A 21,274-nucleotide genomic window follows, 5' to 3' on the forward strand; every position below is an offset into this window, starting at 1 on the left:
CGAGAATATATTAGACAAGTGTTTTGAATCCAACCAGCAACTAAGATATTACTCATTGTCGTAATAACGTTAAGTTCTTTCGAATACTGGTGTCCTTGTCCGTTTTTATCGCCTGGTTAGTGGTAGCAGTAATGGTAGTTCTTTCCTCTTTCCTACATAATTTCCATGCAGTTTTTCCATGCTGCATGGTTCTTTTTCCTTTCCTGCCAGCTTTGGCTGGAGGGATGGGGGGTGGGGAGGAGCCTTCGCCTTTGCTGTCCTTCATCTTCCACCTTTGATTAGATAGTTAGTGAAGCTTGTCACAAACAGCCTCGTAAGGACCACCAGGGCTGCTGTTGTTTGTTCTGCCTTTGTGTTCCTCCTCCTCCTCCTCCTCCATCTCTCCCTCCCACCCTCGATCCCTTCCTCCTCCTCGTCCTCCTCCTTCTGTTCCTTAATGTTCTTTTTTCTCTTCATCTAGATCTAGCATAACACTTTAATTGGTGCTAACATAATTTCTCTCTCTCTCTCTCTCTCTCTCTCTCTCTCTCTCTCTCTCTCTCTCTCTCTCTCTCTCTCTCTCTCTCTCTCTCTCTCTCTCTCTCTCTCTCTCTCTCTCTCTCGTCACTACTACTACTACTACTACTATTACTACCACTACTACTACTACTACTACTACTACTACTACTACTACTACTACTACTACTACTACTACTACTACTACTACTACTATTACTACTGATAACAATAAGATTCAATGGCAACCCTTACCCTCCGGAAGATTACTCACACAACACACGCACACACACACACACACACACTGGTCAGTCAGTCTGTGCGTATCCTACCTCGTGTGCGTGTTAGATATCCCTCTGGCTGTGTGTATGTGTGTGTGCGTGTACGTGTGTGGGTGAGCGTGTGCGTCCGTGTAGGTAAGTAAATGTTAGGTGGTGTGGTCGTAGTGGTGGTGGTGGTAGTAGTAGTAGTGGTGGTAGTAGTAGTAGTAGTAGTAGTAGTAGTAGTAGTAGTATGATAAAGCTGATGAAGAAAAAAAGAAGTATTAGAAGAAGAAAAAGAAGTAGAAGAAAAATAAAAAAAGAAACAGAAGAATGCGTCTGATGAATGGACAAGAATAGGAAGGTGTTGGAGGAGGAGGAGGAGGAGGAGGTGGAGGAGGAGGAGGGGGGAAAAAGGTGAAGGAGGAGGAGGAGGAGGAGAAAGTGGAAGGCAGTGAAGGTGAAAGTACACACACACACACACACACACACACACACACACACACACCGTAGTCCATGAATAGCAACAAGGCTCCGTGGCGCATCGGCTAGCGCATTCGCCTTACAATCGAGAGGCCCGGGGTTCGAGTACCGGTGTGGTGTCATATATCTGTCATCCCGTATCGTAAGACATGCCATCCTGAACTTCCCATCGTGGAACCCAATCTTCACGATCACAAAGTATAACTAAGTGAAGCATCTAAGTGTAAAAAAGTACCTAAGAGTTCGTAAAAAGCGATGCAAAGCGGAACAGGTCACAAGAAGAAGAAGAGTGATTGTTGATATCATAGTTATATACATAAACATACGTCACCATATTTGCTTTCATAATAAAGAATCTTGGGTGGGACAGATCCCGACAAGCAGTCAACAAAAGGCACGGTACCGCGTCTAAATTCATGTATGTATATGTGGAGACCGAAGGGCAGAGGTGTGTCCCGCCGCCCATTATGTATTTAGCCCCACCCAGTTTTCGGCACCGAGAAATTGATGTAGCCATGTGATATTATACGTTGTAGTAGTGGTAGTCGTAGGCTCGATGAATTAGGTTTTAGAGTAATCCGAGAGTTCTGTGGTCCAAGGATATTCGAGGATGGGTCACGAGTCTAGCATGAGATAGGACCCTGGTGATCAATTCCTCCCACACACTTACATACACCCTTAAGTTTCCATGGCGATATTTGAGGCATTCAGATAAGGTCTAATCAGTTAAGGTAATCATAACTTCCTCTTTTTATTATCTTGTAACTGACAGCTTCCTCCTCCTCTATCTTTATTGTTCCTCCTCCTCCTCCTCCTCCTCTTCTTCTTAATTCCTCCTCCTCCTCCTCTTCCTCTTCTTCTTAATTCCTCCTCCTCCTCCTCCTCTTTGTAGACGCTTTTTAAATGCCATATATTTGACCTGTGCTCTTTGCAACATGTCTCCTTATCTATATAGAGAGAGAGAGAGAGAGAGAGAGAGAGAGAGAGAGAGAGAGAGAGAGAGAGAGAGAGAGAGAGAGAGAGAGAGAGAGAGAGAGAGAGAGAATGACCTCATATACCTTAATTGATATCCTTTGTTCTTGTAGGTTATATTCTCTCTCTCTCTCTCTCTCTCTCTCTCTCTCTCTCTCTCTCTCTCTCTCTCTCTCTCTCTCTCTCTCCCTCTCTCTCTCTCTCTCTCTCTCTCTCTCGTAATTAATTTCTCCCAGTTTCATTTATTTCTTCCTTTATTTAATTCTTGCTTCTTCTTCTCTCTCTCTCTCTCTCTCTCTCTCTCTCTCTCTCTCTCTCTCTCTCTCTCTCTCTCTCTCTCTCTCTCTCTCTCTCTCTCTCTCTCTCTCTGTACCTCCCTCCCTCCCTCCTTCTCTCCCTTCCTTCCCTCCTCCCTTCCCTCCCTTCCCTCCCTCCCTTCCCTTCCTCTTACGTCACATGACACACAAATTGTTGACATCAGCCTTAAGTAAGTTTCCGGTTAGGAATCTCCAAAAAGTAACCCCTCTCTCTCTCTCTCTCTCTCTCTCTCTCTCTCTCTCTCTCTCTCTCTCTCTCTCTCTCTCTCTCTCTCTCTCTCTCTCTCTCTCTCTCTCTCTCTCTCTCTCTCTCTCTTCTCTCTCTCTCTCTCTCTCTCTCTCTCTCTCTCTCTCCTCTCTCTCTCTCTCTCTCTCTCTCTCTCTCTCTCTCTCTCTCTCTCTCTCTCTCTCTCTCTCTCTCTCTCTCTCTCTCTCTCTTCATTCATTCTTTCACTTACTGTCTCCTCTCTCTCTCTCTCTCTCTCTCTCTCTCTCTCTCTCTCTCTCTCTCTCTCTCTCTCTCTCTCTCTCTCTCTCTCTCTCTCTCTCTCTCTCTCTCCGGATGTAATACCATGTAAATACCATGGAAATTCAGTTACTTCATTACAGAGAAAAAAAATGACTAACTAACTGACTGGGTGACTAACTGACTGACTGATTGACTGACTGACTGGATGGCTGACTGACTGACTGACTGACTGACTGACTTGACTGAATGGATGGCTGACTGACTGACTGACTGACTGACTGACTGAATGGCTGACTGACAGGATGGATGGCTGACTGACTGACTGATTGACTGACTGACTGGATGGCTGGCTGACTGGCTGACTGACTGACTGACTTACTGACAAACATTTTTTATTATTTTTTGTGCAAGCTATCTTCTCTCCTCCTCCTCCTCCTCCTCCTCCTCCTCCTTCTTCTTCTCCTCCATAACAGACACCTAATCACCCCTCTTCTTCCACAGGCCTCCTCCTCTTCCTCCTCCTCCTCACGGTGCACGGCATGCCTTCCTCCTCCTCTTCCCTCCTCCACCTCCTCCTCCTCCTCTTCCTCCATTACGGTAAGTAGATGAATGAATGCGTGAGTGTAAGTTTGATAATACTAACACTAATAATAATAATAATGATGATACTACTACTACTACTACTACTATTACTTCTACTACTACTACTACTACTACCTCTTCTTTGCAGTTAGCGCGCAGGAGAATCCAATCCCACCGGTAATTGACGCAGGGAAGGAGAAGGTGATTCGAATCGTGGACCAGGAGTTATTTGCGCTGCGCTGCGAGGGCTCTCAACCACTGCACTGGAACTGGACTACCATGGTCTGTAGAGGGAAATAGTTGTTGTAGTAGTAGTAGTAGTAGTAATAGCAGGAGGAGGAGGCATTGGGTTATAATACATCTCAGAGCCAAGTCACACAAATATTTAAGGTTTTCGTAGGAGTTTGGGGCATTTCCAGGGGTAGTTCAGTGACCCCGTGGTAGTCTGACCCTTCTGCTGTATCGTGAACCTAAACAAACACTCATTAAAACCCGACTGATCCCCTTTTTAGGCTTTGGAAGTAGCTGATGTGAGGGGCGGAGGTGTCTGAATACAAACTAGAACCACATATTTGACCCCTTTTCCTAGGAGTTTGAGGCATATCCAGGGGTAGTTCAATGACCCCGGTGGTAGTCTGACCCTTCTGCTGTACCGTGAACCTAAACAAACACTCTTTAGAACCCGATTGATCCCCTTTTTTTGGCCTTTGGAACTTTTTAATGTGAAAATACCAAGTTGAGTTTCTCCCCCACACAGCTCCCGGATGACGCGGCGGCGATCACAGCAGAGACACAGGCAGATAAGGAGCGGCCCTTCGTGTCCACCCTTGAGGTAATTGATGTCCATATGCTTTAATGTTGCCCTCCCTTGCTCTCCTTCCCTTCCTTTGCTGTCCCATTCCTTAATTCCCTTTATTTTACGTTCTTTCTCATCTCCTCCAACCCCTTCCTTTCCCTTGCCTTCCCTTCCCTTCTTATCCTTTCTTTTCTCATTCCTCCCCTTCCCCATCCCTTCCCTTCCCTTTCCTTCCCTTCCCTTCCCTTCTTATCCTTTCTTTTCTCATTCCTCCCCTTCCCCATCCCTTCCCTTTCCTTCCCTTCTTATCCTTTCTTTTCTCATTCCTCCCCTTCCCCATCCCATCCCTTCCCTTCTCATCCCTTCTTTTCCTTCCCTTCCCTTCCCTTTCCATCCTTTCCTTTCTCATTCCTTCCCTTCCCTTTCCTTTCTTTCCCTTCCCATCCTTTCCTTTCTCATCCCTTCCCTTCCCTTCCTTCCCTTCTCAACCCTTCCCTTTCCATCCTTTCCTTTCCCATTCCTCCCCTTCTCATCCCTTCCCTTCCCTTCCTTTCCTTTCCTTTCCTTCCCTTCCCATCCTTTCCTTTCTCATTCCTTCCCTTCCCATCCTTTCCTTTCTCATTCCTCCCCTTCTCATCCCTTCCCTTCCTTCCCTTCTCAACCCTTCCCTTTCCATCCTTTCCTTTCTCATTCCTCCCCTTCTCATCCCTTCCCTTCCTTTCCTTCCCTTCCCATCCTTTCATTTCTCATTCCTTCCCTTCCCATCCTTTCCTTCCTCATTCCTCCCCTTCCCCTTCTCTTCCCTACCCTTCCTTTCCTTCCCTTCCCATCCCTTCCCCTTCCTTCTTTTCCATCTCGTTTTGCCTCATGAAATAAAAACAAAAACAATGGTAAGCTTAATAACTCTCTCTCTCTCTCTCTCTCTCTCTCTCTCTCTCTCTCTCTCTCTCTCTCTCTCCCGGCAGGTCAGCGAGCCATACCCCGGAGACACTGGCTTCTACCACTGCCATTACGATGATGCTGGGAACTTGGTCACGGACACGGACAGGGCGGCCTCCACGTACGTTTATATATACGGTGAGCACGGACAGACGGACGCTCCTCCTCCTTTTCTGCTTCTTCGTCGCTTCCTCTTCTTCTTCTTCTTCAGTTTCTTTTTTCCTTTTTCATTTTCCATCCTCCTCCTCCTCCTCTTCTTCACCCTGGCAGCCCTTTCCTAACATGTCCTATACTTGTTCTTTCCCCGTTTCCTTCAGACGGGGAGACGACCTTCGTGAATGGCCAGCCAAGCACCGCGCTGAGGGTTCGGACCAACGAGAAGCTGATCCTGGACTGCGCCACTACTCTGCCAACCATCAAAGTCACCCTCACCAAGGACTTCGTCGATGTAAGTGACCTGACCTGACCTGACCTTGTAGCAAATTTTCCTTTTAACGGTTACAGTTTTTATCTTTCCCTTTTTTACAGCCAGTAGTAGTAGTAGTAACAGTAGTAGTAGTAGTGATGATAGTAGTAGTAGTAGTAGTAGTAGTAGTAGTAGTACGTAGTGACAGTGGCAGTAGTAAGAAAGTGGAAATGTTACAATGCTACTACTACTACTACTACTACTACTACTACTACTACTACTAACACCACTACCACTAGGGGACGCCCACAGAGCTCATGGTTTCAGCAGCTCGATAGATTTTACAATGCCCTACGCATGATAGCAACCCCCGTCGTAGGGTGGGCGAGGCGACGCTTACCCCGGCGTATGCACCCACTGACTGATCGACCCTTCCCGCAGATCACCTCCAAGGCATTGTGGGACCCTAAAGTCGGTTTCGTCATGCGCAACCTTGTGGTCCACGACTCCGGGTTATACAGATGCGAGGCGGAGAGAGCAGAGGCCAAGATGTTTCATGTGGAGGTGGTCTGTGAGTACCGGGGGAGAGAGAGAGAGAGAGAGAGAGAGAGAGAGAGAGAGAGAGAGAGAGAGAGAGAGAGAGAGAGAGAGAGAGAGACAGGAAGGAAAAAAAAGACAGGGCGGGAAAAAATAGGACGGAAAGAAATAGATAGATAGATAGAGAGATATAGAAATAATGAGATAGAATAATGAATAAAAAATAAATGAATTAGTTTTTTTATTTTCTTTTTCTTCTTCTTTTTTTCTCTTCTTCTCTTTTCTTCCCTCTCCTCCTCTTCTTCTTCCTTCTCTTTTTTTCTTTTTCATCAGATTCTTCTTTTCTCTTTTTTTTTTTTTTTTTTTGTATTTTCTTCTTTTTGCATGTTTACTTCTTCTTCTTCTTCTTCTTCTTCCTCTTCCTCCTCTTCGTCTTCTTTCCTTCTCATTCTCTTTCATTCTCCTTTATTGAATTCTTTATCTTTTTTTATTTTGTTCTTCATCTCTTCTCATTTTTAACCTTTCTTCTTCTTCTTCTTCTTCTTCTTCGTCTCTTCCATCTTTCTACTCTTCATTCTCCATCACTTCCCTTCCTCCTCCTCCTTCTTCCTTCTTTCATCCTTTCTACATCATCATCATCTCTTCCTCCTCCTTGCAGCTTCGGCGTCCGCATTGCATGACCCAAAGATCGAGGTCAGCCCCAACCAACACTTCGTCCTGGGTAAGCCGTTCACCCTCAACTGTACGTTCGTGAAGGACTCCCTGGAGACAAATGTGGCCCTTCACTGGAGCTACCCCAACGCCGGAGCTGTGAGTCTCTCGTTCGCACACGTTCAGTACTTGTAGTGTTAATGTAGCTATATGGGCATTCTCAGGGCGTTCGGATCTCAATAGCTATTTTCAGAGGTCACAAAGGAGGTTCTTGTAAGTTCTTGTGAGTTCTTGTAAGTTCTTGTGGGTTTCTTGTAAGTTCTTATAAGTTCTTGTGAGTTCTTATAAGTTCTTGTGGGTTCTAATAAGTTCTTGTGGGTTCTTAAAAGTTCTTGTGGGTTCTTGTAAGTTCTTGTGGGTTTCTTGTAAGTTCTTGTGAGTTCTTATAAGTTCTTGTGAGTTCTTATAAGTTCTTGTGAGGTCTTATAAGTTATTGTGGGTTCTTATAAGTTCTTGTGAGTTCTTAAAAGTTCTTGTGAGTTCTTATAAGTTCTTGTGGGTTCTTATCAGTTCTTGTGAGTTCTTATAAGTTCTTGTGGGTTCTTATAATTTCTTGTGGATTCTTATAAGTTCTTGTGAGTTCTTATAAGCTCTTGTGGGTTCTTACAAGTTCTTGTGGATTCTTATAAGTTCTTGTGAGTTCTTATAAGTTCTTGTGGGTTCTTATAATTTCTTGTGGATTCTTATAAGTTCTTGTGAGTTCTTATAAGCTCTTGTGGGTTCTTAAAAGTTCTTGTGGGTTCTTATAAGTTCTTGTGGGTTCTTATAAGTTCTTGAGGGTTCTTAAAAGTTCTTGTGGGTTCTCATAAGTGCTTTTTTCACGTCCATGGTACAGAAGCCTTGTCAAACTATCACTAGGGTCATAAAACTACCCATGGAAATGCCTACGACTCCGACGAAAGACTTTTAAGATAGTATGTAAGGCCAGACTCATCAATTCTCTAATACTGATACTAATACTAAGTCTCTCATGCTAGCTAGTGTACTTATACTGATACTAATCCTCCTCCTCCTCCTCCTCCTCGGCTTTCATTTGATCATACTCCTCCATATCTTTTTCACCTCCTCTCCTCCTCCTCCTCCTCCTCTTCCAACTTCTTATTCTCTTCCTCTTCCTCTTTTTCACTTCACTGTCCTCCTCCTTCTTCTAACTTCCCATACTCCTCCTCCTCCTCTTCCTCATTCCCCTCCTCCTTTGCAGAATTATCAGGTCACCAAGTTCGAGAAGGGCGATGGGCAGGAGAGGCTTGATATCAGCAGGCTTTACGTCCCCTCAGCCGCTAGGGAAGACTCTGGAACTTACACCTGCACCGCCTCCGCCCCGCAACACAGCCCCACCAGCGACTCCAGGACCATCGAAATCAAGGGTGAGAGAGAGAGAGAGAGAGAGAGAGAGAGAGAGAGAGTTCGATGGGGTTCCTTCATCTCTCTTCTATTTCTCTTCGTCTCTTTACTATATCGAAGAGAGAGAGAGAGAGAGAGAGAGAGAGAGAGAGAGAGAGAGAGAGAGAGAGATTGTTTCGTTTGTCTTCCTTTCTTCGTTTAGATAGTGTCATTCATCTCACCCCGTTCATCTTTTTTCACCATCTCTCACAAACTTAATCTACGCAAACTTAAGCATAACAATCACCGCCTGCTCCTCTTCGCTACCCGGCATATGACCACAGATGTTGCGCCGACTAAACGAAACTTTCCAACTTTCCTCTTCGCTACAGACAAGATCAAGCCCTTCGTCAACATCACCAGCACAGAGTTGATCACCGCTAAGCAAGGCGACGCGGTTAGCTGGCACGCCGAGGTGATCGCTTTCCCGCCCAACCCGAAGATCATCTACACGGACTGGCGGGGTCACCAGCTGCGCCAGAATGACAGGGTAAGCGTTAGTGTGAAGACCCGAAGTGTTTGAGTTCATTGCTTCTAATTTCATCTCTCCACCTGGCTATCTGATATGTTAGTGTATTCCATTCTTCTCCAGCAAAGGTTCTAATCTCATCTCTCCACCTGGTTATCATGTTATCCCTATGGTACCGGGAGGCTTTCTTGTGGGGAATTAAGGGAGGGTAGTTCTAGTGTTCGGCCCCAGTCTGTTATGGCGCGGGCAGGTGTTTATAGTGGCGCCATCTTGCTTCACCGCATCTCTCTCTCCGCCTCTGCAGCTAAGCATGTCGTACGACCCTGTCACCGCCAATGCACGGCTCCGCATCACCAACGTCACGAGTTACGACTTCGGCCCTCACACCATCACCGCCACCACCACCAACGCCACCAGCAACGCCTCCGTCACCATACAAGTCAAGAGTGAGTGTTAGCGAATGTGCGTGAGTGAGTGTGTGTGTGTGTGTGTGTGTGTGTTTGACCCTCCCTTCACCCTTCTTCTGCCCCTTCTTCAGGCTCTCCGGTAGTGGATATCCGTGGTCTTCCCCCCTATCTGCCCCCTGGGAGACTCCTGCGCCTCACTTGCCTGGCCCAAGGGTTCCCAGTGCCTACCGTGACCTGGGAGTTCGAATCCTGTCCCAACGGCCCCTCCTTCTGTTCGCTTGTTGAGGATGCGGTAAGGGATTGAGCCTGTTATTTTGGGCTTATTTTTTTCTCTTTTCCTCTCTCTCTCTCTCTCTCTCTCTCTCTCTCTCTCTCTCTCTCTCTCTCTCTCTCTCTCTCTCTCTCTCTCTCTCTCTCTCTCCTTTTCGTCATTATCGCATTTTTCAAGTCTTCTGTTTCCTCTCTCTTTCTCCTCCTCTCTTCTTCTTCTTCTTCTTTTCTTATCCTTATTTATTCTACAGCCTCTTCCTCCTCCTCCTTGTCATCATCTTTCTTTTCATACATTTCCTCTCTTTCTTCTTCCTCTTCCTCTCTTCCTCCTCCTCGTCTTCTCGATCTTCTTCCAAAGGTGACGAGAGAAACGGTACATGGCAAAACCTGATGTCTTCCTCTTGATTCTTCCTCCTCCTCTTTCTCCTCCTTATCATCCTTTTACTCTTCCTTTTGTGTTCTTATGTTCTCTTTCCTCTTTCTCTTCCTCTTTCCTCTTCATCCTCCTCATCTTCTTCCATTAATGTCCCTATCTTCTCTTTCTCTTCCTTTTTCATGCTTATCTACCTCTTACTCTTCTTCTCTCCCCTCCTCCTCCTCCTCCTCCTCATCTTCTTCTTCCCCCAGGTGAGTGAGGAAGGCGAGACCCACCCTTCGCCAGGTAACATCGTGATGAGCCAGGTGACACTCCGGCCATCCATCTCCGGCAAGCTGAAATGTACCGCCAACAACAGCTTGAACAGCACTGAAGAGGTGATGAACGTGGCACTGTCGGGTGAGTATGGGGGGGTGGGGATGATGGGGGAGGGGTTGGGAGGAAGGGGGCTAACCTAACCTAACCTAAGCTAACATGACCTAACCTAACCTACAGTAACCTAAGCTAACCTAACCTAACTTAACCTAACCTAAGCTAACCTAACCTAACTTAACCTGACCTAAGCTAACTTAACCTAACCTAAGCTAACATAACCTACCCTAACCTAACTTACCTAAGCTAACAACCTAAGCTAGCCTAACCTAACTTAACCTAACCTAACATAGCCTAACCTAAACTAACCTAACAACCTAACCTAAGCTAACCTAACAACCTAACCTAGCTTAACCTAACCTAACGTAACCAAACCAAACCTAACCTAACCTAACCTAACATAACCAAACCAAACCTAACCTAACATAACCAAACCAAACCTAACCAATCACTACTACTACCACTGTTAACCTATCCACTATTCCCCCCCCTGCAGATATCAATGGTCTCTTCGTATTCCGTCACACCGGCCTCACCACCACCACCGACATCACCACCACCACCACCACCCTCACCGTCATCACCAAGGACGACTTTGCCCTCCTCTGCGGCGGGAACAAACTCTACTACAAGTCCGTGGAGCTGACTGTGCCCTCTGCGACAGGTGGGTGCTGGAGGGGTCTTGGTATCTGTGTGAATCTATGTAATACTTGTTAGCATTTTAAGTATCATCAGCTGTTAAGAGGAGTAAGGTTGTTTTGAGTGTTTGTTTTTTGTTACTCTTTCTCTCTCCTCTTCCTCCTCTTTCCTCTTCCTCTTCCTCGCAAAGACAGTTCTTCTTTCTCTGCTCTTCCTCTTCCTCCTCCTCTTCCTCGCACACAGTTCTTCTTCTTCTTCTTCTTCTTCTTTCTCTGTTCTTTCTCTCCTCTTCTTTCCTCTTCCTCGCACACAGTTCTTCTTCTTCTTTCTCTTCCTCTTCGTCTTCCTCTTCCTCGCACACATTTCTTCTTCTTTCTCTGCTCTTCTTCCTCTTCTTTGTCTTCTTCTTCTTCTTCTGCTTTATCTGCTCCTCTTCTCCATTTTTGTCTCTTCCTCCTCCTCCTCTTTTTCTCCTTTCTTTAATATTCTTTGCATTTCAGTTCGATTTTCCCTCTGCATTCTGTTTACCTGCAACAATAAACTATCTATCAATCTTCCTCTTCTTCTTCTCCTCCATCTTTCTTTCTTCCTTCACCGTACTCACTCTCTGTAGCTTATGTCCATTTCTTCTTTAGTTCCTCCTCTTCGTCCCCTCCTACAGGCCTGGAGATCAACGGGAGTGAGTCACAGTTCTCGCTACTGAAGGAGGCGACGACAGCGAGCGTGACAAGGGGCCAGGCGGGGAAGTACATCTGCAGGGGGCAACCACACAACGCTAGCCTGCCCTCGGAGGTGAAGGGCGTCAATGTGATAGTCCTTGGTGAGTGGTATGTTGTTTAGGAGGAAGGAGAAAGAGGAGGGGTTTGGGGCATTTCCAGAGGTAGTTTAATGACCCTGGTGGTAGTTTGACCCTTCTGCTGTACGGTGAACCTAAACACTCATTAGAACCCGACTGACGACCTTTTTGGCCCTTGGAAATAGGTGACATGTGACCTGAGAGCGTTTGACAATCCCGACCTCAGTGACCTTGATTCTAAAGTCCCGTGCCCTTACAGACGAGGCTCCAGTGACCTTCCTTGAGGACTCCAATATGAACAGGAACAAGACGGTCACAGTGAAGGAGAATCAGCCATATTTTCTGAATTGCACGGTGAAGGGGCGACCGACTCCGACCATTACGTGGATGAAGGTAAGATTTTGAACGTATTGAAGAAATAAATAAAAATATGATAATGGTGTGAGTTGTTGTTTTCTTTCTTTTTTCTTCTTCTTCTTTGTCTTCTTCTGTTTTAATATTTGCACTCTATTTTTTTCTTCTTTTTTCTGTGTTTTATCTTCCTCTTCTTCTTCTTCTCCAACTTCCCCCCCCCCCCCCCCCCAGGACGACCAGCCCATCACACAAGACTCCGAGTTCGTGGACGGCAAGACGACCTTTCTCTCGGATGACCTGCAGCGCCTCGAACTCAAATACGTCTTCGAGGACAAACATGTGGGTGTGTACAAGTGCTCGGCCCAGAACCGGGTGAGCAAGGTGACGGGAACGCTCACCCTGACTGTCCCGGGTGAGTATGGGGTGGGTGAAGGGGGGGAAGGATGGGAATTTTGGATAAGGAAGGGAAGGGAAAGGAAGGCGTTGGAGGATGGGGGAAGGGAAGGGAATGAAGGGGGAAGTGTAAGGAAGGGAAGGGAAGGGAAAGGAAGGAGTTGGAAGAGGTGGTGGGGGGGGGGGGGGGGGAGTATAAGGATGGGAAGGGAAGGGAAAGGAAGGAGATGGAAGATGGGGCAAGGGAGAAGGGAAGGGAAATGAAGGGTGTGAGAAAGAGAGGTGAAGGAAGAGGGGAGGATGGGATAAAGAAGGGGACGAAGGGGTAAAAAAGGAAGGTAGAGGAAAGGAGAGGAAGGGGGGAAGGAAGGAGAGGAGAAAATGTGAACAAGAGAGAAAAATGAAGAAAGGGAGGAAGGGAAGGGAGAGGAAGGGAAGAGAAGGGAAGGGAGAGGAAGGGAATAGAAGCTGAAACAGTGTGACCAATACAACATGAAACCTTATCCACCTAACCACCTCTATCAATCCTCTCTCCTCCTCAGCACCTGGCCTAAGCAGAGAAGGTAAGATAGGCCTCTCCGCAGCCCTCATAGGCATCCTCATCCTGGCTGCCGTTGTCGTCTTCCTCATGCGGCGAGTCAAAACCGAGCGGCAGTTTAGAAAGTCCTTCAGGCAGAATGAACTCTACCTATTTGAGAAGGGCAACATCGGACAACTGAACCCAGACTGCGCAGCGGATGAGCAGGCTGAGTTGCTGCCTTACGGAGAAGAGTGGGAGGTGCCGAGAGATAGAATTACAATCGGTGAGTGTAGTTGTTGTAGTAGTAGTAGTAGTAGTGGTAGTAGTGGTAGTGGTGGTGGTGGTGGTATGTTTTGGGGTATCTGTTTGACAAGGAGGAAGAAGAGGAGGAGCAGGAGGAAGACTACAAAGAAAAATTAATGGACTTAGAATGCAATGAATCCTCCTCCTCCTCCTCCTCCTCCTCTTCTTCTTCTTCCTCCTCTTCACATTCCTCTTCCTCCTTTTATCTCATTTCTCCTCTTACTTCATATTCCTCCTCCTCCTCTTTCTTCTTCTTCCTCCTCCTATACATAACTTCTTTCCTCCTCCTCCTTCTCCTTCTCTAACCTCCCTCCTCCTCTTCCCCTTCTTCAGGCAAACAGCTGGGGTCTGGCGCCTTCGGTCGAGTGGTCAAGGCATCCGTCACAGGCTTGGAGGGGCCGGCTGCTACCACCGTCGCGATCAAGATGTGCAAAAGCCAGGCAGACGCATCCCAGGTCCGCGCGCTTACCCTCGAGCTCAAGATAATGGCACACCTTGGCAAGCACCTCAACATTGTGAACCTGATGGGCGCTAACACAGCTCATATGGGGAAAGGTGAGTCTGGGTTTTTTTTTTTTAGGGCAACACAGGAGACGGCTCAAGGGCAAGAAAGAGTGTAGAAAAAAAAAGTCCGCTACTCACCGCTCCTACGACACTGGCCAAAAGAGAGATCAATTTTGGTATTTTGAGTTATTTATTTTTTTTCTACAGCAAGGGGAGTGTTGTTAGCCCCATGACTGTGGATTTCCTACCAGAAGACATCACCAAGCTACAGGAATGGACCAAAAAGTGTCTGGTACAATTCAATGAAGAAAAATGTCATGCACCTTGGGGGGGGGGGGATACCCAGCACACCAATACCACATGGGAAACACTCCACTATCCACCACAGAGGCAGAGAAAGACCTGGGAGTGTATTTTACCAGGCTACTAGTGAAGGGATATCCAGCATACCAATACCACATGGGAAACACTCCACTATCCACCACAGAGGCAGAGAAAGACCTGGGAGTGTATTTTACCAGGCTACCAGTGAAGGGATATCCAGCATACCAATACCACATGGGAAACACTCCACTATCCACCACAGAGGCAGAGAAAGACCTGGGAGTGTATTTTACCAGGCTACCAGTGAAGGGATATCCAGCATACCAATACCACATGGGAAACACTCCACTATCCACCACAGAGGCAGAGAAAGACCTGGGAGTGTATTTTACCAGGCTACCAGTGAAGGGATATCCAGCACACCAATACCACATGGGAAACACTCCACTATCCACCACAGAGGCAGAGAAAGACCTGGGAGTATGTGTGACCAGGCTACCAGTGAAGGCCAAATCCGTGCCGATCGAAGCGGACGGGTTAATGTAACACTAAAATCCATTGTTTCAGGGGAGCTGTGGATCCTTGTAGAGTACTGTCGCTTTGGGAATCTCCTCGTTTTCATGCAGCGGCAGAGGCGGAACTTCATCAACCAAATCAACCCTGAGACCGAACACATCGACCCAAGTATATTGACGCTTGACCACGCCCATGTGATGTCCCCACTCTCCCCGCTGTCCCCCGGTGCTAGGTAAGAGTGTGTGTGGTATACCTTGACCTTATGTGACCTTGTTCCCTTCTACTCCTCCTTCCTCTGGTGCTGGGTAAGAGGGTGTGTGGTATACCTTGACCTTATGTGACCTCCTTACCTCCTCCTCCTCCTTGGTGTCTTTTATTTCATTTCCTTCTTCCCTTCTCCTTCTCCTTCTTCTTCCTCCTTGACATTTTTTATTTCTTGTTTCCTCCTTTCCTTCTCCTCCTTCTCCTTCTTCCTCCTCCTTGTCATCTCTTCATTACTTCCTTTATCTCCCATTTCCTCCTCCTCCTCCTCCTTCCTCCTCCTACTCCTTGTCATCTCTCATTTCATCCTCCTCCTCCTTGTCATCTCCTCATCTCTTATCTCATTTCTTCTCTAATTTCCTCTTCCTTCTCCTCCTCGTCCTCTTCTTCCTATATATCCCAAGGTACAAGCTGACTCCTATGTCCACCTTTCCCTATCCCTGTACAGTTCATGGCAGGGCACATCAACAGGGCGTCACAACACATTCACAGCCACACCAGGGTCACCAATCACGCTGTCCGCACCTCCTAAGGGTCACCAGGCGCACAACCCCCTCTACAACGCTAACATGGGGGGGGTGACAATGGGAGGTGCGTCAGGGATGAGAGCGGACTTACCAGAGGCGGAGAGCGGAGTGTGTGATACCAAGGCGAAGCTCCTGAGTAGTGTGAGCAATAGCGGGTCAGTGGAGAACGCATACCATTCTAACCCGACGTCCAATGCCTCTGTGTCCTCCCGAGCGCCTCTCTCCCCGACAGGTATGGGAAAGGTTGGGTCCGAAGGTGTCTGAGGAAGGAGAAGGATATGATAGAAACTGACCATATGATTTGTTTATATTTATCTATCTATACACCATGCGATCTATTTATATGTATCTATGTATCTACTGACCATACGATTTATTTATATTTATTTATGCACATCCTATCTCACTGAGGGTCTGGACTTGGCAACACTGGACTTATAAACAGATACACTATATGTCCTGTTTCAATGAGAGTGCAGACTTGGCAACACTGGACTATAAACAGATACACTATATGTCCTATTTCAATGAGAGTGCAGACTTGGCAACACTGGACTATAAACAGATACACTATATGTCCTATTTCAATGAGTGTGGACTTGGCAACACTGGACCACTACTACTACTACTACTACCACTACTACTACCACTACTACTTCTACTACTACACATCCTATTTCAGAGTTTCCAATGGGTGACACTGGCCTGCTTGACTCCCATGGGCAGCCCTTCGTACATGAGGTGGGCAGCGTCCCGGGGGTCAACGCGCCCTTCACCACCAGCGACCTCGTGTGTTGGTCATGGCAGGTCGCACAGGGTATGGACTACCTCGCCAGCAGAAGGGTAAGGGGCAGGGCAGTTGGTTTACATAGATGCATATAGATACCCAGGCCTCACAACACCCATGATTTAGATTAGGTATGGTCTCGTAAGGGTGATTTACATAGGCTCACATAGTCACCCAGGCCTCACAACACCCATGATTCAGAATAAGTGTGGTCTAGTAAGGGTGATTTACATAGGTTCACATAGATACCCAGGCCTCACACCTATGGTTTAGATTAGGTAAGGTCCATTTCAGGTGATGTGGTTATGACTCGCACTCTCACTCTCTCTCTCTCTCTCTCTCTCTCTCTCTCTCTCTCGCCCAGGTGCTACATGGTGACCTGGCCGCCCGGAACCTCCTACTCGCTGACGACAACGTGGTCAAAATCAGCGACTTCGGTCTGTCCCGCGAGATGTACAAGAAGGACGTTTACATGAAGAAAGGCGATGTACGTATTAGATTCCTTTGTATAGCGTTTATTTATTTATTTATTTATATTCCTCAAAACATCAACAAACATGCATCTATCTCCCCCACAGGATCTAATGCCCGTTAAGTGGATCTCCCTCGAGGCTATAAGGGATCGGATCTTCAGCGTGCAGAGTGACGTTTGGGCCTTTGGGGTTACGCTATGGGAGATCTTTTCGCTGGGCAGCACGCCGTACCCGGGCATCGAGGTCAACCCAGACTTTATGAAGCTCCTTGAGGATGGTTACAGGATGGAGCGACCCCGATATGCCAATGAGGAGATGTAAGGATGCTGGTTGTTGTAGTAGTGGTAGTAGTAGTAGTAGTAGTAGTAGTAGTAGTAGTAGTAATCAGCGTTTTCTTCCCTTCCCTCTATAAAAATTACACCTCATTTTATTCAGTGAAGAAAAAGAAATAGATGAAAAAAAATATACACACAAAATCGATCAAAAATAGTAGTAGTAGTAGTAGTAATCAGTGTTTTCTTACCTTCCATATAAAATTACATAACATTATAGTCAGTGAAGGGAAAAAAAATAGATTATAACATTGAACGGAAAAAAATTATACATGAAATCGATTAGAAAAACAATTATGAAAAGAAAACGGGTAAAATTATTATTATTAGTAGTAGTAACAGTAGAATTTGCAGTAGTTCCATTATAAATCATCTACTCACCTACTTACCTATCTACCCTATTAACCTTTCAGTCTATCTACTAACCCACCAACCTTTAAATACAATCTACTCTGCTACCTTACCTACCAACCTACCTTACACCCTACCTACCTAACAACCTTCAAATACAACCAACTCATCTTCCTACTTACCAACCTATCTCCCTCCTAACCTACCAAACTGTCTCTACCTACCTAACTACCTACCTAACAACCTTCAAATACAACCAACTCTGCTAACTCATCTACCTACTGACCAACCTATCTCCGTTCTTACCTACTAAACTGTCTCTACCTACCTAACTATATAACGACCTACCTAACTTCCCCTATCGCCCACAGATACAATATACTCCTGTCCTGCTGGCGCGCTGAACCCCAAGACCGGCCATCCTTCAGAGAGGTCGGAGAGGTTCTTGCTGAGATGATGAAACCTGATATCAAAGATGTATGTGTGTGTGTGTGTGTGTGTGTGTGTATGTATTTATGAATGTAGATAGGATGGATAAGTGTAAGATGACAGTGCATTGTGTGTGTGTGTGTGTGTGTGTGTGTGTGTGTGTGTGTAGATGGTTCAAAGGGTATTAGGATAGCTCTCCTTTATGAATGAATCAATTTAACTTAACCTATCCTAAGCTAACCTAACCTATCCTAACCAGCCACATGAAAGAAATAGATGGATAAATAGAAGGATAGATGGGTATATTAGGATAGATCCGCTTCATGAATAACACAACCTAACCTAACCTATCCTATCCCAACCTAAGTTAGCCTAACCTATAAAAAACCTAACCCCCACTGAAGCTAGCCTAACCTAACCTATCCTAACTTACCCTAAGCTAACCTAACGAAAGCTATGAAAACCCTATCCAAACTTAAACTATCCTAACCTACCCTATCCTAACCTACCCTAAGCTATGAAAAACCTATTCAAACTTAAACTATCCTAACCTACCCTATGAAAAACCTAACCTAACCTAACCTGACCTGACCTAACCTATGAAAAACCTATCCCAACCAAAGCTATCCTAACCTAACCTAACCTAACTTAACCTAGCCTCTCCTACCCTAAGCTAACCTAACCTATGAAAACCCTAACCTATCCCAACTTAAGCTGACCTAACTTAACCTAACCTAACCTCTCCTATCCCCCACAGGAGTACCTCAACATGAACGACCAGTACATTCAGATGAACGAGGCGCGTTTCAAGGAACAGACAGACTACCTCAACATGTGTGCCCAGCCCCACTATGAGAACATGATGACCACCAGGACTGAGGATGATGACACTAAGCCTTCATTCATGCAGGTAAGAGGAGGAGGAGGAGGAGGAGGGAGATCATGAATGGAAGGGAGAAGAAGGGAAGGGAAGGAAAGGAGGAAGGAAGGGAGAGTCTGGGAGAGAAATGAAGGGAAGAATGATGATACTAAGACTTCATTCATGCAGGTAAGAGGAGGAGGATGGAGATGATGAATGGAAGGGAGAAGGGAAGGGAAGGAAGGGAGAGAAGTGAAGGAAAGGAGAAAGAGAGAAGGAAAGAACGCTGACACTAATCCTTCATTCATGCAGATAAGAGGAGGAGGAGGAGGAGGAGGGAGATGATGAATGGAAGGGAGAAGAAGGGAAGGGAAGGAAGGGAGAGTCTGGGAGAGAAATGAAGGAGTAAAGGAGAAAGAGAAAAGGAAAGAAGAGAGAAACTAGGAACACATCAGAGGAGAAAGAGAAAAAAAAGGAGAAAGAAAGGAGGAAATGAATGAAAAGGGAGAAGAAGGGAAGGAAGGGAGAGTCTGGGAGTGAAATGTAGGAAAGAAGGAAGAAATCAGGAACACATCAGACAAGAAAGAGAAAAAAAAAGGAGAAAGAAAGAAGGAAAAGAATGAAATGAATGGAAAGGGACAAGAAGGGAAGGAAGGGAGAGAGAGAAAGAAGGGAAGAAAAAGAAATTATACCTTATCAAAGAGCTCAACTAACCACTCCGTCCTTCCTTCCAGGGTTTACCAGAGGGACAAACAGAAATAAGACCAAGACGTGACACCCTAGACTCCACAATGCGTCTGAACATGTCCCCAGAAGCTGTCGGATACTGCAACATGGGTACCTTCTCCCCCTCCCCGCCCCCTGCCGCCGCTGCCTCTCCCACCCCCTCCTCACAACCCCATTACCTCCCCATGCAGTCTACCAGACACTCCCCCAGCCCACAGCCCCCTCCCTTCAGCCCCCAGCTTGAGGATAATGTGTTTAGCCCAAGACCTGAGGATCCGCCAAGGTAAATAGATAGATAGAGATAGACTGACTGACTGACTGACTGATAGAGAGGTAGATGGATAACATTATGATTGACTGACTGATTTAACTGACTGACTGATGGATTGACTGACCGATGAATTTGTACATACATAGATAGATAGATAGACAAATTAGTTTAAAATCTGCTCAAACTCAATCATTTTCTCTCTCTTCTTAGATTCACTGCTCTAACTCTATCCTCTTCTCTCCCTCCCTTCCCATAATCACTTCCTCTAACTCTATCTTTTCCTCTCTCCAGCTCTAACTTGCTCTAATAATCCATTCCTTTCTTCCGTCTCAATTCACTTGCTCTGTTTTCTCCTCTTTTTCCCTCTCTCTCCTCCAACATACACATTCTATCCTCTCCTCTATTCTCCTTCTTTCCTTTCTCCGCTCCCTTGTTTTCTTCCTCGCCTCTATCTTTTCCTCTCTCTTCCCATGCTTGCTATAACTAAATCCTCTAACTCTATCCTCCTCTCTCCTTCTTTCCTTTCCCTTGTTCACTTCTTCTTACGGACCTCTATTCTTTCCTCTCTCTTCTCATGCTCGCTCTAACTCTATCCTCTTCTCTCCCATCCCTTGTTTACTTGCTTTAACTAACCTCTTTCCCTTCCCAGATTCACTTTCCAGCATGACGAAGGGAACGCCTTGACAGCGGAAACTGAGACCAAGTCCTTCCTGCCAGACACTGATGATTCACGGGACAGACGAATCTCCGAGGACGCAGAGCACACAAAGTTTTTAATCCACGACAATTGAGACGGACGTGAACTTTTAGTATTGCACTCTGTGTCACTGTAATTTAACGGCCAGCTGTCACACAAGCTCCTTTTTCCTTGGGGTATATTCCATTGCTATCAGTCGGCCTGGTGAACGCTGGTTTGTGAGTTGGTAATGACCTGACAAAGATTACTATTAGGTTACCGGACTCAACCTTGGCTTGTCTAAGTCACTAGTATAATTATTTACGTTATAGTCATTCATGAGCTTTATTTTTCACTGTTAGGTTACTGCATATCATTATTCTACTTAAACAATACTGCATAAGAATTATAATACATGTACTTATATTTACTTTTCTAAGCATGTGTGTGTGTGGTGTGTGTGTGTGTGTGTGTGTGTGTGTGTGTGTGTGTGTGTGTGTGTGTGTGTGTGTGTGTGTGTGTGTGTGTGTGTGTGTGTGTGTGATACACTTCAAGTTTATTGTATGCAGTTGTACACTTACCCTATTCGGTACTTAATGTACAAATTCTTTCAAAATGAACAAATTTTGTTGTTAATTTAATTGTGCCTTGCCATGTGGTGTTATATGTGTTTGTGTGCCTTGATGTACTTGGTGAGTGTGCTGTATGCATTCCTACATGTAAGATATACATAGTCCCTACTGTACAAATTTACTGATAATAAACATTTTGTATTGTTATTGTTTGTGTGCCTTTCCACGTGACGTGTTCTGAGCACGGCACAGTGTCCCGGGGTGGGGTTAAACAGTCAATAACGTAATGCCCGGGGCCAGGCCGGGGGTCACCAGGGCCAGGCCAGGGGTCACCAGGGCCAGGCCGGGGGTCGCCAGGGCCAGGCCGCCACTGCCAGGGCCGTCCCAGGGCGAGCGGCAGCCAGGCGGCCCTGGGAT

At 46.1% G+C, this 21,274-nt stretch overlaps 1 protein-coding gene across 1 annotated transcript; it reads left to right on the plus strand.

The window, feature by feature from the left end:
* Nucleotides 1–746: 746 nt before the first annotated feature.
* LOC126985269 (vascular endothelial growth factor receptor 1-like) lies at nt 747–21,064 on the plus strand. Its single transcript, XM_050839902.1, has 28 exons — nt 747–911; nt 3,498–3,593; nt 3,727–3,860; nt 4,336–4,410; nt 5,340–5,451; nt 5,631–5,761; nt 6,161–6,290; nt 6,915–7,066; nt 8,169–8,334; nt 8,683–8,840; nt 9,124–9,265; nt 9,358–9,518; nt 10,124–10,271; nt 10,741–10,908; nt 11,545–11,703; nt 11,939–12,072; nt 12,265–12,445; nt 12,969–13,229; nt 13,583–13,804; nt 14,645–14,825; nt 15,303–15,613; nt 16,064–16,224; nt 16,533–16,655; nt 16,747–16,958; nt 17,696–17,801; nt 18,511–18,663; nt 19,347–19,621; nt 20,259–21,064. Exons 2-28 carry the CDS (start codon nt 3,536–3,538, stop codon nt 20,398–20,400), a joined length of 4,356 nt encoding a protein of 1,451 aa, XP_050695859.1. The 5' UTR covers nt 747–911; nt 3,498–3,535; the 3' UTR covers nt 20,401–21,064.
* Nucleotides 21,065–21,274: the final 210 nt, after the last annotated feature.

The sequence above is a fragment of the Eriocheir sinensis genome, chromosome 59, assembly GCF_024679095.1.
Source record: "Eriocheir sinensis breed Jianghai 21 chromosome 59, ASM2467909v1, whole genome shotgun sequence".
Taxonomy (NCBI): Eukaryota; Metazoa; Arthropoda; class Malacostraca; order Decapoda; family Varunidae; genus Eriocheir; species Eriocheir sinensis.